The sequence below is a fragment of the Vanessa atalanta genome, chromosome 30 (assembly GCF_905147765.1).
Source record: "Vanessa atalanta chromosome 30, ilVanAtal1.2, whole genome shotgun sequence".
Classification (NCBI taxonomy): Eukaryota; Metazoa; Arthropoda; class Insecta; order Lepidoptera; family Nymphalidae; genus Vanessa; species Vanessa atalanta.
Genome location: NC_061900.1, coordinates 1,766,191 through 1,782,203, shown reverse-complemented (window position 1 = coordinate 1,782,203; position 16,013 = coordinate 1,766,191). Strand labels below are relative to the sequence as shown.

Genomic DNA, 16,013 nt, shown 5'->3' with positions numbered 1-16,013 from the left:
TACTTTGCTATCTCTTTTTATCGTTGCACGCGAGAAAGAGATGAAATATCCGTCACACGTCTCAACGGTTACGATATCCGATTCTGTTCCAATACTGCCAACTGCCACCGAACTGCGATTATGGAAGTTAATCATTGCGATACAGTTGTTTTTTGTTAGAATTGGTCGCAGTACTAATTATTAGAACTCGAGATAAATAATAGTTAATTATTAATTTCCAAAATGTCACGTTGAATATTGATATGAAGTAATTTTGGTCGAAATTCTAGATAATATTTAATCTATATAGCCAAATGTATTACCATGAAACCGTGTTTAAATAGGGTCAGACGTATCGATGCTAATAAAGATGACCGTTAGTAAGGTCACTTTATAATCATTTAGGAAAATTAACTTTCGAGACCTGATAACATCGAGCAATATGAATTTTGTCTTAGAAATAGAAAAAAAATTATGGCGCCAATATTTTGACATTCTGCCAAACCGTCCGTCACAAAATGAATCCGTAATAAATTTAAATTTTTTATACAATCTTTTATGTATATTGCGAGTAAAATTCAACTGAATTATTAATATGTTTTACTAAACCTATTGAGCAGAGATTATCTTTTGTGTAAAAAAAATCTCGCAAAATAAATTCGTTTTATTTGTATTTAAAAGTGTGTTTTAGTCTCGTAAACTATTTTATTTATTGCTATTCTGATTTTTTAAATTTTATTATTAATTTGAATTAAATAAGCTACTAGATGTCTATCACCCCTTTGTCATATCAAATTAGGCATTTAAAAAAAAAATGATGTTGTCATTTCTGGTAAATATTTTCTAGTTTGTATTTAACTTGTTATTATATATTTAATCATAAAATAAACATTTTTAACATTATAATATTTAATTGTATGTTTAAATAATGCGCTATTTAAAAAAATACGTTTTTTTTTAAACTTAGAAATTACTTTGGACTATATGTGAGATAAAAAGGAATTGTACGATAGCCATTTTTATACCAAATTTTAAGAAAATAATAATAATATATTTTATATTAAGAACTATTTATATATTTATCTTCCAAATATGAAATGTTATGATTGTAATACAGATGTATTATTTGTACCATTTTTACAGCTTTTAATAAAATATGAGGAAAAGTTTTTTTTTTTTTTGTTCTGGTAAAGAGACTTAAGACGTGATTGATTCTGATTTGTAATTATTTTTTATAGCTTTGAAATTCAATTTAATTCGCATTATTTTTAACATTTCGAACTTTATTAAACAATGAATCGTGAAATAGATTTCAACTATATTTTTCTTAGTATTTTTTTATTAAAAACAGAGAGCGTTCCAATTGACACGAATTCGTCGAAAATAGCGGGAAACTATGATATTGATGCCCATTTGAATTTCGAACATGTCAGAAATATTTGCTCGAATAGTGTTCCAATTTGTAAAAGCAACGATTCGAATATTTGTGCCACGAGATTTATTAATGAAAAAATGGAATACAAAGATTTTGAAAACTCCTGTTTTTTATTCATAAATAACATGTGTCATAATTATGGTAAAGGTAAGTCTTACATTATAATTTTTTTTTTTTTATAAATTTGTAAAGAGTTAAGCAAAAATTGTCATTGGACTAAATTATTTCTTCTATTTGGTTGTTTAACCGGTACAGGCTGATTCGTTATTGTTCCCGTTTTATTTGTTTTTTATTATTTTAGTAGAATCAATTGCTCATTTGTTCACAACTGGAGCCTGTAAATTTCCCACAGCTGGGCAAATGCTTTTACAAATTATCATCCAGATTAAAACGGGTGTCACCACGATGAAGCCCACCAACACCGAACAAATGATAAAAAAAGTTAGCACACACTTGACTGAATTTAAATTCACAACATTCGTTTTTAATTTTATAAAATCCGTACAAGGAAATAATTATTAAGTCTATCAAATAATCTTTTAGAGTTCTCGATTATTACGACTGGACGATGTTCAGATTATTTCAAATATAGAAGGAGTGATCTAAAAAAGAATAAAAATAACGTGAAAACTAGTAGTGATAAAACTAAGACGGCTGTCACTTCGAATACTACGAAAGGGGGTAAATTAATCACGCCTTATATTATTTAAATATCTAGATATAGTGTCGCACTACAAAATAATAAAACCAACGTGCCAACTTTATTATCTAGGGACGCGTGACAGCTACGCTTGACAGTTGACACTCGCCAAACGTCACACCACTTAGGTACCTAGAGTGCGGGTATTTTTCTACTAATACTTTTTTTTGACTCGTTCTCACCTTGACAGACTAGACATATATATAATCAAAGACCCTAACAATCATTTTTAAAGAATATATAAACTAACAGTATTTAAAACGGGATATTTACCATGTTTTTTATTTTTATTTGGTGGAGCTCGATATTTCGACATTATCTACGAGTCTCGTGAACAAGACATTCGTAAAAACATGGTAAATATCCCGTTTTAAATACTTTTAGTAATAAAAATAACCATGTTAATTTAAAATCTTATATAAACTAATTTAACCAAGTTGGTTTTCCGTAGAAAAAGATTAATATTGCAAAACTTACTTTAGATTTTTTTATACATTTATAAATAATTCAATATGGCGCTTGATTTTAACGTTGCAACGTTTTCGCCAACATTTTGTATTTTCAACCGTCAGGTGCACCAACACGCAAATTTTATCTGCAATTATAAATACAAACCGTATCCGACTGGAATAGTTGTTTAAGTCTTTGAATTGCAGTTATTGCTTTTTATTTTCTTAAATATAGTCCGTATTCTTAAGTTGGTATTAAAGGTTTCCAAATTTTTTTCACGATATTACTTTAAATACATCGTCATTAAACAAGTGATTATTACATATTAAGTAACGGTAGATGTATTATACTAACATTATAATTGCTTAATATTATATTAATCAATAAAATACATAGACATAGTTATATAATTAAAATTTGTCGTTGAAATATATAAATATGTAAAAAACCATTGAACTAACCTTAAAATTAATGGTTTTATCTATACTGGTATTATAAATACTGATGCTTTTACATCAAATCATCTTAATTTTCATGAAAATTTATATATATGAAACATGTTTGATGACATAAACTTAGGCGAACGAAGCCGCTGTCAACAATTATTTTTTAATAAATTTGACAAATGATTAGGTTTTAGGCATAGACTTGACATCATACAGCCATTTTTTTAGTGACGAAGAAACAAATAAAACGTTCGGAAACAACAATAAGCCCTCTATATGAAATAGACACGGCATTTGATTTCCACATCTGTCCTCTGTCTTGTCCGAACGTCTACAGCCCTGTCTGCGTCGGCGTGAACCGTGGCCACGGCTTGTATTACAAATTCTATACGTTCGTTAATCACTGTTCCGGCGATTTGTATTATTGTAAGAACTGGAGAGGTAAGTATCCCAACATAAGTCAAATAAATAAATAATTTATTATTGAGAATCTTTCGAAGAACAGCTTGTCCGAAATCAAAAATATTCTTTTTTTTTATGATATCGGTAGGCGGACGAGCAAATGGGCCACCTGATGGTAAGTGGTCACCAGCGCCCATAGACAATGGCGTTGTAAGAAATATAAACCATTCCTTACATCACCAATGCGCCACCAACCTTGGGAACTAAGATGTTACGTCCCTTGTGCCTGTAGTTACACTGGCTCACTCACCCTTCAAACCGGAACACAACAATACTGAGTACTGAGTGGGTGGTACCTACTCGGGGTACATGTCAGTCACCTCCTCGTGGTGTACCCTGGGCAACGGGGCCGGCTTGAGCTTGCTCGTCGGCCACGGCTAAGACTGGCGGGAGGGATGCCGCGGGGCTGCTCCTGGTACGTCCCTGATCGGCGTCAGGGCGGACCATGCGAGTGGCCTCGTTGGCTAGGAGGGAGTGGGAGGGCTCGCTACTCGAGCCTCCCAGGTGTTTTACACCGGCGGTCAGCGGCGGAGCCTACCATCTTATCCGCCGCAAGGCGTCAGCTTCGTTGACGCCCAGCCTCCAGTGGCGGACTCGGGGGAGTTCGCCACATTCCCGCGTGGAGGATGAGGGGGAAGGCGCGCAGTAGGCGCGCTTTCCATGAATATTCAGCCGCCTTACGGCGGCTGCCGCTGGTGGGGTCGCGGTTGCATGCCCTTGGCGATCCCGTGGCCTCACCACTCGGCGGCATGGTGGAAACCCGAGGATGGTTTTAGTGGGTAGGACAGGGCATTAGCACTAGCGTGCCCTGGCACGGGGCATTAGTTCCCGGTTGAGTCCCACATACCCGTCCCGGTCCCCCGACCGGGCGGCATGCGTAAATGCATTTCCTCCTCGTTACCAAAAAAAAAAAAGGGTGGTACCTACCCAGACGGGATTGCACAAAGCCCTACCACCAAGTAATTCAAGTAGGCCCATAAAAGCACTGAATCATCATAATACAGTGTTCAATTAAATGTTGTCCTTGTACAAAGACCTCCTCCAAAGACTTCCACCTATCTTAGTATCATGCAATTCAGATCCATTCTGGCCTCCGCCATCTCTTTTGAGGTCATCTTTCCAACGTTTCATTTAATATTAATAATAATATTTTTATTGTTTTACATATATCAAAGAGGCCTTGTACCCCTAAATTAGGAGGAACATGCTTTCGTGGATACATCTGTGGCATAATTGGAGACCCAGTACCCATGGAGGTCCCATGGGTACTGGGTTATATACATACATTTGCATGCCTTTATAGGAAAGGCTGTAAGAATACGTCAGGTGTTAGTAAAAGTGATCTTATTTATTTATTAATCTATAATAGAGTTCATACATAGCCTTCTGGGGCTTCTGGCGTACACTAATCTCAGGTCCAAAGTCAATGAGATTTACATAAAGACGATTTTACTAATTGTTATATTCCTATCGAAAGGAAACTAAACAACCATACTTAGCTTTATAACCTTTTAATTTTTTTTATGAGAATTCAGCCCTCCCCCTGATGAAGAGGAAATGGTAAAAAGTTCACCGTTGAGCTGGTCGTATTGCGCAGCAAATAGGCAAGTCGAATATTACTATGGTAGTTAGTTTTAACCTTGTGGTCGAGCAGCGCTCGTTACATTTTATGTAAAATGAATGGATGACAGATCGGCTACTTGGGGTCAATTCTACTTCCAAAAAGTCGATTTTACGAAACGTTGGCCTTAATTTTAAGCGATTTTCCTATTTTTACTTTAAAAAAATATCCAGTTTTAGTTCGGTCGAAGTTGGATCGGAATAGCATCGGGTACGTATCGTAATCATTGTATATTAGTAGAATTGGTGCCACTGATGGCAAGTTGTCACCACGCCCATCAAAAGTGGCGTCGAAAGGAATATTACTAGAATACCAGCCCTTACGTCTACAAAGCACCTCCAACCTTGGGAACAAATATGCCTGTAGTTAATACTAGGTTAGTAACTTTATAGGTATTGCAGGTGGAAAACGTTATGAGTGAGTGGTACCTACCCAGACGAGCTTGCACAAATCCTTACCGAGTGCTTTTTTCTTTAGTTCTTATGTGGTTTACTACATAGTCCTAGATATTTGTTATTATTTCAAATTTATTCTATTAACATTGATGAGGTTACCTTACTTTTAAATATAAACTACCAAAAGTGGATTATTTATCATTGAAATCATACGTTTAAAATATCCTTTAGTTGAAACAAAAAGTACAAACTTTTTCGTTACTCACCTGCAACCATAAGCTGGATATTTTTCTGTTATAAAGCACTTATCAACCCTCTTTTAAGCATTACAAGCATCAAATGCAAGCAGTCTTCTGGTGTTCCAAAATAAGACTTCCATGAGACCGAGAGCGTAGACCATCTTAATAGATGGTCTACTAGATGTAGATAATTCTACAACTTGACTATTATCAGCAAGACGCCCTAAAATGGGCTTAGACTGACACTTATCAAGATTCCATATTTTAGATACATTCAATTCGCAAGGTTCACCGAGATGACGTCATCGATGGGCCACTACGGCTGGCTGGCTGGTGATCACAGGTATGTTATATCATGTTAGTCTTATATTTAAGTCATTATAGACCTGTGGTGCTATTACGGTTGGACCATAGCAACGGTTGCTATCAAATATTTGTTGCGGATTGATATCAAATCAATGGAGCATGCAGTGGCATAATACTCCATAATACTGATTTATCGACTGCAACAATTATCAATAATCGTAATAAATCTCCAAGCGTAATAGCTCCACTTGACTTTGGACCCAGTAAAATCAAGATAGTTGTTTTCGTTGATCACTTTATATCATAGAATTTAAAACTATAATTAACTTTTAAATACATAACTGGTTATTATATAAACAATTACACTTTGCGTAATGAATCAATCTCTCCTATGCAAGCCATTTAGATACGTGGGGTATCTAAATGGCTTCTCTTTGAACTTTCCACTACCGTCTCACACTTCATACACTAGCACCTCCTCTTTAATTGGTCTTCACTTTACTTTACTCGTTACAGTATACTAGCGGTCTAATTTTAAATACTTCCCGATCGCAGCACCACCTACCGAGTCAAATCCAAACCATCAAGGGAATTATTAAAATACTCCCAAAAAATGCACCAAAATAGGTCCAACCGAGTTTAGGAGTTCAGTTACATACATACATACAGAAGATTCATTGATCATTACGATGAGATTAAACAAGATACATCTGCTAGAAATTGGTGAGGAGTTCGGTATCCTGTTAATTCTAATGACGTTGCACCATCAGATCTGAGTAACCTCGTTATTGTAATTTCATTGAAATCACACAATACTAAATATTGAATCGATTGTATCGGTAAAATTTAGCTTAAAACCTCTTTACAACTAGAAACAGATGTCTTCAAACAGATTTTATTTAAACTAAGAACACTCTCGATCAAGTCGTTTTTCAAATAAAGAGTTACGAAACTACGACGTTACATACAGATACACACGTTAAACTTCTAACACTTTCCTGTTTATTTATTAAAAAAAGATACATTAACAATAAATATATTTTACACTAAATAAGAAAAACATAGACTTCGTAACATTCATACGTGTATCAATTAAACACTGTCCACAACATTCACAAATAACATGTAAACTCATTTTAAAATACATTATGAATAGGAAAAAAGAATGAAAGTTTGATTAGGTGTGTTGTTTAATTGGAACTTATTCAATTTATTATTTATTCCGAAAATTGTTTTGCCTATTTCAATGGAAGTAGGAGAAAAGATAAACAAACCTTAGATTTACGTATTTCATGCGATTTTCTAATAACTCAGCTATACTGTGCACTACTGAGAGTTTATGATTAATATATCTTTATTTATAATATACAACACTATTACATTTAACCATTAAAGTGGAAATAACTTTAATTTTCCTTCCAAAATTCTGATAACAGTTTCGTCGACGTTAAAACGCCATTTTTTCGCAAATCCATAATGAATATCATAGATTAATCATACCCTCGACCAATGATATCTTGTCAATTTGCTGTTAAATGTTGATTATTTGGCTTATGGTTGGAATAGAGTACATTATGTATGTTTGCCTCGGGTGTAAAAGATTGTGACTAGATGTTTATTTTTCAGTCCAACTCACATCGTAGAACCGCACGAGCGAATACCAGGTTATGGATGAAGATAATAAACGAAATATTAACTGATGGTGTTTTAATTATAGCTAATCAGCCATTTTTGAAGTGAATACTTCTTTAGCCGCGTTGAGGACTTATTGGTAGGGGAAAATCTTGTTGGGGTGCTGTGCGCTTTGGACGCTTTTTTGATTGATGAATCTCATGTGTTCGCGGCACTAAAATGCTTAATAGCAGTATATCTGTAGCTTTACACCAGTGGGGTTGTTACGGGGGGTTGTTTTTTGTTATTTGGATTGATAATTGGATGTTGCTACGGCATTGTCCATGATACTGATTTATAATTTTTGATTTGATTTGGTATCAATCCACTGACATATTGTGCAAAATGTCTACCTTGTATACGTTGTTTTTGTTCGATTATTATCTGAATTTCCAATTTAAACATTATGTAATTTAAATAGTAAAAGTTTTAATTTTTCACTTCCATCGGTAGTCTCTGTAACTGTCAATTCTCTATGCCGATAAAGTAAGTGAGCCAGCAAATTGCACACCTCATGAAGTGTTCGTCACTGCCCATAGACATAACTACTGTGAGATATATTAACCATTTCTCAAATCACCAATACGCTACAAACTGCAATAAATAATCTGCTTAAATAAACTCCATAATTACCACTAATCAAGTACTCAGTCGTATTTAACTACTTATATACTTATTATTAGTATTAGTCTTCCGGCATACACCCTAATATAACATAACCTTCTGCCGTACTGTCAAATATAAGTTCAAAGACAATTAGATTTAGACGTAGACAATTTGAATACTTTTTACTAATTTTTATATAAGTAACAGGTACTAAGATGGGATGTCACTAGTGCCTGTAGTTCGCTCACTAACACTTTAAACTGAAACGTTACGATCTTGCTGGTTGGTGGTAGAATGCATGAGTGGCTACCCAGGGTTGCACTGGCAATGACCTCGCCCACAAATTAGTCCATTGAGTTTACAAGGCTACTCGATCCGCAACTGATTCTATTGAGTTTACAATGCTGTTTAACTGCATTGTTGCTTATTCCAACAAACTCCTTCATGTTTGTTATGTAACTGAATCTTTATATTAGTAAAATTGGAAACGGCTTGATATCAACGCTTGCGTTTCGATGCGATTGCGATAAAGTAACTTTTCGTTAGTAGAATTAGCCCTCAGTTCTTACGGATTAACTAGTGTACTAAAAAAGAGTTCAGCAAGGGTCAATTTTTGGTCAGTTTTTGTTTTTAAGGTATATAAATGATATTCTATCATATATAATACTGCTGACACAGTATTTATTGTATTATATATGTATGTAACTGATATATTTCATATTACATACATAAACACTTATCACAATTAATTCGAGCGGCGAGTTAAGAGCATTAGTATAAATAAAATAGCAGTTCATAAGTTGTTTATAATTTAATATGATAATATAACTATTTTTATTTCAGTATAATAATTAAACACATAGGAAACCGTCTGAGGTTTCACTTGCGTCGGAGGTGGTAGGGTGTCAGATGTAAGAAATTCATCTCTTGGAATCGTGTAGGCCAAATTTTATAATGGTCATTTAAGTAGTAAATATACCGAGGCAGCGCGAGAGTTGGACGTACTCGCTCACTCGCTCCCCGCACAGCTTCCTTTGACTGCAGCCGCCATTACTTTAGGTTAATAATTTTGTGAATGAATAGTTCGGAACGGCAACTTTTGACATATTTTGGCCGTAAGTTACTGAATCGCTAGTATTTATGTAACAATATCTCCGATATTATTGTAATTTAATGAAATGAAAAAAAAAAATGTTCTGTGGCTTGTTAAGTTTGTTAGTTAGTTAATGATTGTATTTGTCTTTTTGGTCTTAAAACGAGGGCTAGGAAAACCATTCAAAGCATTGACGTCACAGACACATTGTATATATCTGTAGAATAGTATGGATTATCCCTAATCACGTCATAATACCGTGAGTCCTTAATATGGATATATCTATAACCTTCTCATTTACGGATTGGTTCGGATGGTGTATGAGGTGCAGGAGGATCCTGGGCTTGCTGTTCGACGACCAATCACATAGGGCGCATTTAAACGTGTCACTCTTCGCCTTTTTATATCTCTTGTCCGGTTTCCCGTGTTCCATTATCTTGTGAACCGTCAACAGAGTTTTCGTGCACGTCTTATGGTTGCACTCATCGCACTTTTTCTGTGCCTTCTTGTGCACGCTCAACGCTTCTTTATCGTCGAAGATTTTATCACAGGTCACGCATTTCGTTACGTTTTTATCCGTAACGTGACATTTCCTCTTGTGACACGCTAAACCCCGTCTGTGTTTCGCGATGTAGGTGCAATTCGGACACTTTAATGGATTGTCCGGCCGATGTATTAGTTCGTGCTTCTTCAAATTCTTCTTGGAGACGTTCGTGTGTGGGCAGAAGGAGCACTTGTACGGCTTTATGCCCTGGTGTATTCGCACGTGCTCTTCGAACAGTACCTTATTGCATGTGCTGTAGTCGCACATCGCACATTGGAACGGATTTTCTCCTCTGTGTATTTTTCTTATATGACGAATTAACTGTTCCTCGTTTTCGGCTGTGTATCTGTTACACTCCGGACACTGTATACGTCTAAAAATAAAAAAAATAAAAAATTAAACATCAATAACTTGAGTATTGAAATAAGTCTTGACGAAAAGGATTTTGTGCAAGCCAATCTGGGTAGGTACCACTTATCATATAGCCTACCGTCAAACAGCAATACTTAGTATTGATCCAGTTCGAATGGTGAGTGGGTCATTGTCCCTACAGGCACAACCGACATCATATCTTAGCTTCCAAGTGGTGCTTTGTGGTAGCTTGGTGGCGCATTGGCGATGTAAGGAACAGTTAATATTACAGCGAAAATGTCAATGGGCGGTGGTCAAAATTTACCATCAGGCGACCAATATGCCTGTTTCCATCTATTACATAAAAAAATACATTAAATAATTGTGCAAATCCTGTCCGATTTCGACCATAATGACGTAACTCAAAAGGACATGTTACGGTGTACTAGTGTGTGGACAAACACAAGTGTACTCAATTGCTTCACCAATGAAGGAATATTGATGGGAGGGTCAATTCAACAGAAGGAGAAACAGTTCAGGCACAAAATTAACCACCTTCCGAGGGACTGGTGCGTATGCTCTAAAATCATGACAATTCAGAAACTTAAGTCTGATGCTAATAATAGCATAACCATATTAGCATAGATATTCCTATTCTAATAAAGGGGGTCGAAATGTATAAACAGATTTACATATACCATTCAATTTGCTAATAGCTCTGGTATGCACAACGAATAATTCTTGATACTTGCCGTCCAATTGTCTCCATAACGGTGTCGACTAAGAACTTATTTTAAATATCCATATAAAATAAAAGAGACTATTTTGCTTCTGTTAATATATTTTTTTTTATTATATATGAATATTATCAAAACAAAAGTAACTCCATCTGTTACATCTGCATTAAACCGCTGCAACAATTTAATTGATATTCAGATGTATAGTTTGAATCCGGAGGAAGGACAAAGGTATTTTTTTCAATTCACTCTCGAGGAGGTAAATTTGCGACCGATGATTTATGTGCTAAAGGTTTTATAAATTTCGCAGCAGGTTTCACATATAATACAAATTTAACATCGGTAAACAGTAAACAGGCAGAGTACATTATTCGATACGAGATTATATTGATGATAAAAAAGCATGGAGTTAATGCTTGTTGACTTGCAGGCAGGAGACATGACATACTTATATAATTGTATTTAACTAACTTGACTGTATTTTTAGATGTCGAAAAAGAGTAACTACTGAGTTTCTTGCTGGTTCTTCTCGGTAGAATCTACATTCCGAACCGGTGGTATCTTTACTTTAAATAGTTTGTTAAGTGACGATTCAAAAGTGCTTGTAAAAGCCTACTTGAATAAAGTATATTTTCATTGATTGATTGATCGAGTACTATTAGTATTAAATCAACTCACTTTGATGCAACTGTTGTGTATTCAACATCATCACTGTTCAAATTCTCGGCCACTTCTATGAATATTGGTGCATCACTTGTTTTTTCTTCCATTTTGTTATTTATTACTAAGTTTAACTGCAAGAGGATGTCTTTATTAACACAGATAGCATTTGTTTACAACATTGAAAGTCGACACAGAAAATGATTTAAAAAAAGAATGCTTGTTTTAATTCTATATTTTGTATAATAAATCTTTACTAAGAAATGGTGCAGTATATATTATTTCTGTTTAAGCAATGTCTTTGCCTCTTCTTTGAGTTTTAAAAAGTAGGCATGTGAGTTTTCACTTCTAGTGCACCAACTTAAACAGTTATCCTACTCCTAAACCATATGGTATAATGGCCAGTAATTACAGACATAAAGAACAAAGCTCTTGGATACTTTATTTACCAGTAAATTAAATGTAAGATGTTTGAGATGGATCATATGCCCAACTGATTAAAAAAAAAAATGTATAGTTTTTTTAGTACACAGGGTACACCTTTATTGTGTAAAAGATGCTGTTAATTATTAAACTTATAAAAAACATTAAATAATATGGAATGATTAGGACTAAATAGCATTTAAGCTTTTATAACAGTTTCAAGTTATAACTTTATTTTCTTCTCATCCTAATTTTGCCGCCCTGGATACTAGTCCCGTGTGCTAGTAGAATAAATTAAATAAATCAATTTTTTTTTTTGTTTACATATAAGTAGTTTGTTAGATTACATATTTTCTTTTAAAGGTTTCAACATTTCATGAAATAAATACTATACATATCTTACCTTATTCGATTTTATGTCTTGATAATTTAAATTTTAAACAAATAGTTGAATTAAAGAATTATAGTTTGTTGTGTTTCGGCTTATGCCATTATTACAAATATATACGAATTTACGATTATGATTTATGACATTCCATCGTTTGTTTTGATACATTCCTTTTTCTTCTATTGTCTATTGCTTTGGATACTACAGTTTTAGCCCACGGTGAAGATGTTTTTTTTAAAAATCATATTTATTTTTTAAATAATTACTATCATTATGCAACATCTTTATTATTAGTGTGCACTTCCTATACGACATCTTTCCTAAGCGTAAGTGTCGCACGGCTGGGCTCCTCTCTATGCAAAGAGGAATACAAATAAGAATTTATTCCATCAAACTGCCACAAAGAGATACGTTGGTATTCGAGTGCCTGCAAATCAGAAAAACTTAGCAGAAGGAGATTCCTTCTCTGTATCTGTAGTTTAAAGACATTTACAGGAATTTCTGCCTGTTTATGAATCAATTTTGCTACTATATGAGAAGAACCAGCTCGTAGTAGAACTCACTTACGGCCCATATGTGGTGGACGCTCTCAAGCACTAAACAATGTATTTTTGTGAAAAGAAGTTAAGTTATACAATAATACTAAACGGTGTTGTCTTTTTCGTCAATATTTTAGTGCACCGCGCTTTACTTTATGCCATAATGCCAATGCCTAATCATAGTTGAATTTTCGATGTGTTTATTTTTTGAATACTGTCTTGTAAGCATTTATATAATATACCAACATTGCTATAATTTATCAGAATTTGCAGTTTTTAATTGGACTTCGATCCTTGTCTTGCAAAATTTATTATAACACATTTTTATATATTGTGAACTAATTTATTACAAGTCATTTAGTTAAATGTTTTTGAATATATTTTTAAATATTATTACATTTGTGAATAGATTTTATTATATTATACAATTAAAAACATTTGGTATCATCTATTACTTTTTTGTTATTTATGGTTAACTAAACATTATTTTGGTTTTAATAAAAAACGTTATGTTGATAATTTTACATCAAAAATAAATTTTAAATATTGGTGATTTGGTGAAAAGGAGGTTGCGTGATTTTCTTAAAACATCATAACAATATATTTTTGGTATCTCGGGCATACTATACAGCATAACATAATTTTGAATGTCATAAAAGTTGTTTAATTCAAATTTTTATTTTTTGAACATAATATTGAAAAATACCCTCACTGATTCGAATTCCATAAATTTGAATCCATGAACATTGACTTAGGGAAACGGGATTGGTTGAAGATGTCTACACCAGCTTTACGAAGACCTAAATTTTCAAAAGGATCGGATAAAAAGAATGTTGTTGATCAACAGTTTATAATATTAACTTTAAAGAACGGAATGAAATTAGTGGTATCCTCAGACAGTTTCCATGGAATTGTCATGATAGGAAAAACATTTAGGTGCGTGTTATGTGACGTGGAAATAGAGACTGCATTCAAAGAACATCATAAGAGTTTAGTTGAACACAAAAAGTTACTAAACAAATTTCCATATGTTACAGAATTTTCTGAAAATTTAATAAGACAGGTATGTTAATTACTTATAGATTTTTTGTGTGAAAAGTTTCTCGAAAATATATTTTTTATAATACAGTATATTTCAATCAGTATTTTTGAAATTGGAATTATACTTGAAACCTTATTACTTCCGAAATATGTCCATTAAGAAATATCTAAAATCAAAATTCGTTAATAAAAAAAGAAAATTGTTCATGATTTAGTAATTATTACAAACAAATCATTTAAAATAGGTTCTTGCCTTTTATTTACGAAGATGCAATGTTATTTTGGATAAAACAATAATTTAAGGGTGCTTGTATTTATTCAATGAAATATAGTTAGATTATTAAACAAATCTTTTCATTTCTTCAAGCAGATAAAGGTTTAAATAATTTATCACTAAGTTGATATGAGTGACCCATCTCGGCATTGCACGGGTGAGATTTATTATTAAAGAATGTTTTGATATAAAAATAATTCATATCCTATAGCACTCAATAATAATGCAGCATTCTACCAGTGAACTTTTTTTTGGAATTGGATTATTACATCCAGAGATTACTCATTACATATAAATAAAAATTATTACATCAAGAGATTACTCATTCAATACAAAAAAAATACTATTGTTTAATATAAGTATAGTTAGATTAGATTACACAATTAATATTTATTCCAACAAATTAATAATGAATATTTAATTTTTTTTTTTAATCTGTATTCATCTTATTTCATGATTTGTTACAGATAAACAAAATAAATTGTTATTGCACAATTTGCAATGTAACCATGGGATCGGTATCAGTAATGCTTCATATTAGGACAGACGAACATATCCACAAACTTAACAGAGCCATTTTAAGAGCGGACACTTATAAACCTCTTGATGTAAACAACAATAGTACATAAGTTTAATATATTATAATGTTTTTCAATTTTTTTTTGTGTAATTCTTAATAAAAATACATTTATATTATTATAAATATAGAGCCTTATTGATATTTTAGGATTTATGATTATGATCATGCGCATAAATGTAATGGTGAATTAAAAAAAAAAAACAGCTTGTTAATTTAAAGACTATATTTTTTTACTTAGAAACATATCTTACATGAAATGTAAGGAATAGTTAGTGTGGCTTGGAATTTTAAGTTTATAGTACATTTTTCAACCTTCAGCAGGACTTTTTTGTATAACCACATTCATAAAAACATTGATGCACTTTGTGGCAATTGAACTGGTTAAATATTGTTAAATAAAAACACATTTTTTATATACACCTATGGGACTTTACTACCGTCGACGTTTCTTTGATTTTTTCTTTAAACCTTTTTTTGTTTGAGTTAATTTCGCAACTTTTCGCTTGTGCAGCCAAACTGGATACTGGCCGTTTTGGTCTTTTAATGTTTTCGTGCTGAAGATCCGTTTTTTACCATTATCGGCGGCGACTTCCACTTTTTCGTCATCTGAACTCATTTCAACGTCTTCTTCCTCTTCAGGTGGCTTTTCCTCTTTCTTCTTTTTACCAATTTTTCCTGCATCCAAAAATATAACTTGGTCAGACTCCATAACCTCATTTTCGTTAACTTTTTCTTCCTCTTTAATGCCTAACATTTTCTTTAAACGGGCCAGTTCTTTTACTGCATATCGTTCTCGCTTTATTGCCCGGCATTTCCTCTTCCATTTGCTTCTGATTGACTTCGCCATTGCTTTAAAATTTGTTTTTATTTAAAAATAAATACTTGACTTCTGTCAAGTAACACGTGAAAGAAAAATTAAAAACAAATTACTAAATAAGTGCTGCCAGTCGACTTAAAAATAATTTTTTGAATAGGCAACATTATATTAGATATTTATTAAAATACTTAAATGATAATTAAATATTGTATTTAAATTTAATATTTTTTATAATATTATTATTGAAACAACTATA

General features: G+C 33.1%; 4 protein-coding genes across 5 annotated transcripts; 2 read left to right on the top strand and 2 right to left on the bottom strand.

Moving 5' to 3' along the window:
* Positions 1–1,241: 1,241 nt before the first annotated feature.
* Positions 1,242–7,708, top strand: LOC125075182. Its single transcript, XM_047686817.1, has 6 exons — positions 1,242–1,561; positions 1,958–2,050; positions 3,227–3,451; positions 5,001–5,076; positions 5,996–6,070; positions 7,660–7,708. The coding sequence occupies exons 1-6, from the start codon at positions 1,273–1,275 to the stop codon at positions 7,706–7,708; spliced, it is 807 nt and encodes a 268-aa protein (XP_047542773.1). The 5' UTR covers positions 1,242–1,272.
* Positions 7,709–9,148: 1,440 nt separating this feature from the next.
* On the bottom strand, positions 9,149–12,777 carry LOC125075180 (gastrula zinc finger protein XlCGF49.1-like). 2 transcript variants are annotated; one of them, XM_047686815.1, is made up of 4 exons: positions 12,522–12,776; positions 12,348–12,399; positions 11,714–11,829; positions 9,149–10,320 (listed from the first exon to the last, which is right to left on the bottom strand). In XM_047686815.1, exons 3-4 carry the CDS (start codon positions 11,803–11,805, stop codon positions 9,648–9,650), a joined length of 765 nt encoding a protein of 254 aa, XP_047542771.1. In that variant the 5' UTR covers positions 11,806–11,829; positions 12,348–12,399; positions 12,522–12,776; the 3' UTR covers positions 9,149–9,647. The 2 variants fall into 2 exon arrangements, with proteins under 2 accessions (XP_047542771.1, XP_047542772.1); XM_047686816.1 differs by lacking the exon at positions 12,348–12,399 and having other exon boundaries at positions 12,522–12,777.
* An 802-nt stretch (positions 12,778–13,579) lies between these two features.
* LOC125075187 lies at positions 13,580–15,015 on the top strand. Its single transcript, XM_047686825.1, has 2 exons — positions 13,580–14,108; positions 14,828–15,015. The coding sequence occupies exons 1-2, from the start codon at positions 13,785–13,787 to the stop codon at positions 14,987–14,989; spliced, it is 486 nt and encodes a 161-aa protein (XP_047542781.1). The 5' UTR covers positions 13,580–13,784; the 3' UTR covers positions 14,990–15,015.
* A 129-nt stretch (positions 15,016–15,144) lies between these two features.
* LOC125075186 (protein LLP homolog) lies at positions 15,145–15,864 on the bottom strand. The gene has a single exon (XM_047686824.1). It carries the CDS (start codon positions 15,785–15,787, stop codon positions 15,374–15,376), a length of 414 nt encoding a protein of 137 aa, XP_047542780.1. The 5' UTR covers positions 15,788–15,864; the 3' UTR covers positions 15,145–15,373.
* Between the last annotated feature and the right edge of the window lie 149 nt (positions 15,865–16,013).

Excerpts from the sequence above, each read along its gene's own strand:
- LOC125075182 (XM_047686817.1), top strand. The coding sequence starts at position 1,273 with ATGAATCGTGAAATAGATTTCAACTATATTTTTCTTAGTATTTTTTTA. Across the intron at positions 1,562-1,957 it reads GTGTCATAATTATGGTAAAG|AGTTCTCGATTATTACGACT; the intron begins GTAAGTCTTACA and ends ATAATCTTTTAG. Across the intron at positions 6,071-7,659 it reads TGGCTGGCTGGTGATCACAG|TCCAACTCACATCGTAGAAC; the intron begins GTATGTTATATC and ends TTTATTTTTCAG.
- LOC125075180 (XM_047686816.1), bottom strand. The coding sequence starts at position 11,805 with ATGGAAGAAAAAACAAGTGATGCACCAATATTCATAGAAGTGGCCGAG. Across the intron at positions 10,321-11,713 it reads TACACAACAGTTGCATCAAA|ACGTATACAGTGTCCGGAGT; the intron begins GTGAGTTGATTT and ends TTTTATTTTTAG.
- LOC125075187 (XM_047686825.1), top strand. The coding sequence starts at position 13,785 with ATGAACATTGACTTAGGGAAACGGGATTGGTTGAAGATGTCTACACCA. Across the intron at positions 14,109-14,827 it reads CTGAAAATTTAATAAGACAG|ATAAACAAAATAAATTGTTA; the intron begins GTATGTTAATTA and ends GATTTGTTACAG.
- LOC125075186 (XM_047686824.1), bottom strand. The coding sequence starts at position 15,787 with ATGGCGAAGTCAATCAGAAGCAAATGGAAGAGGAAATGCCGGGCAATA.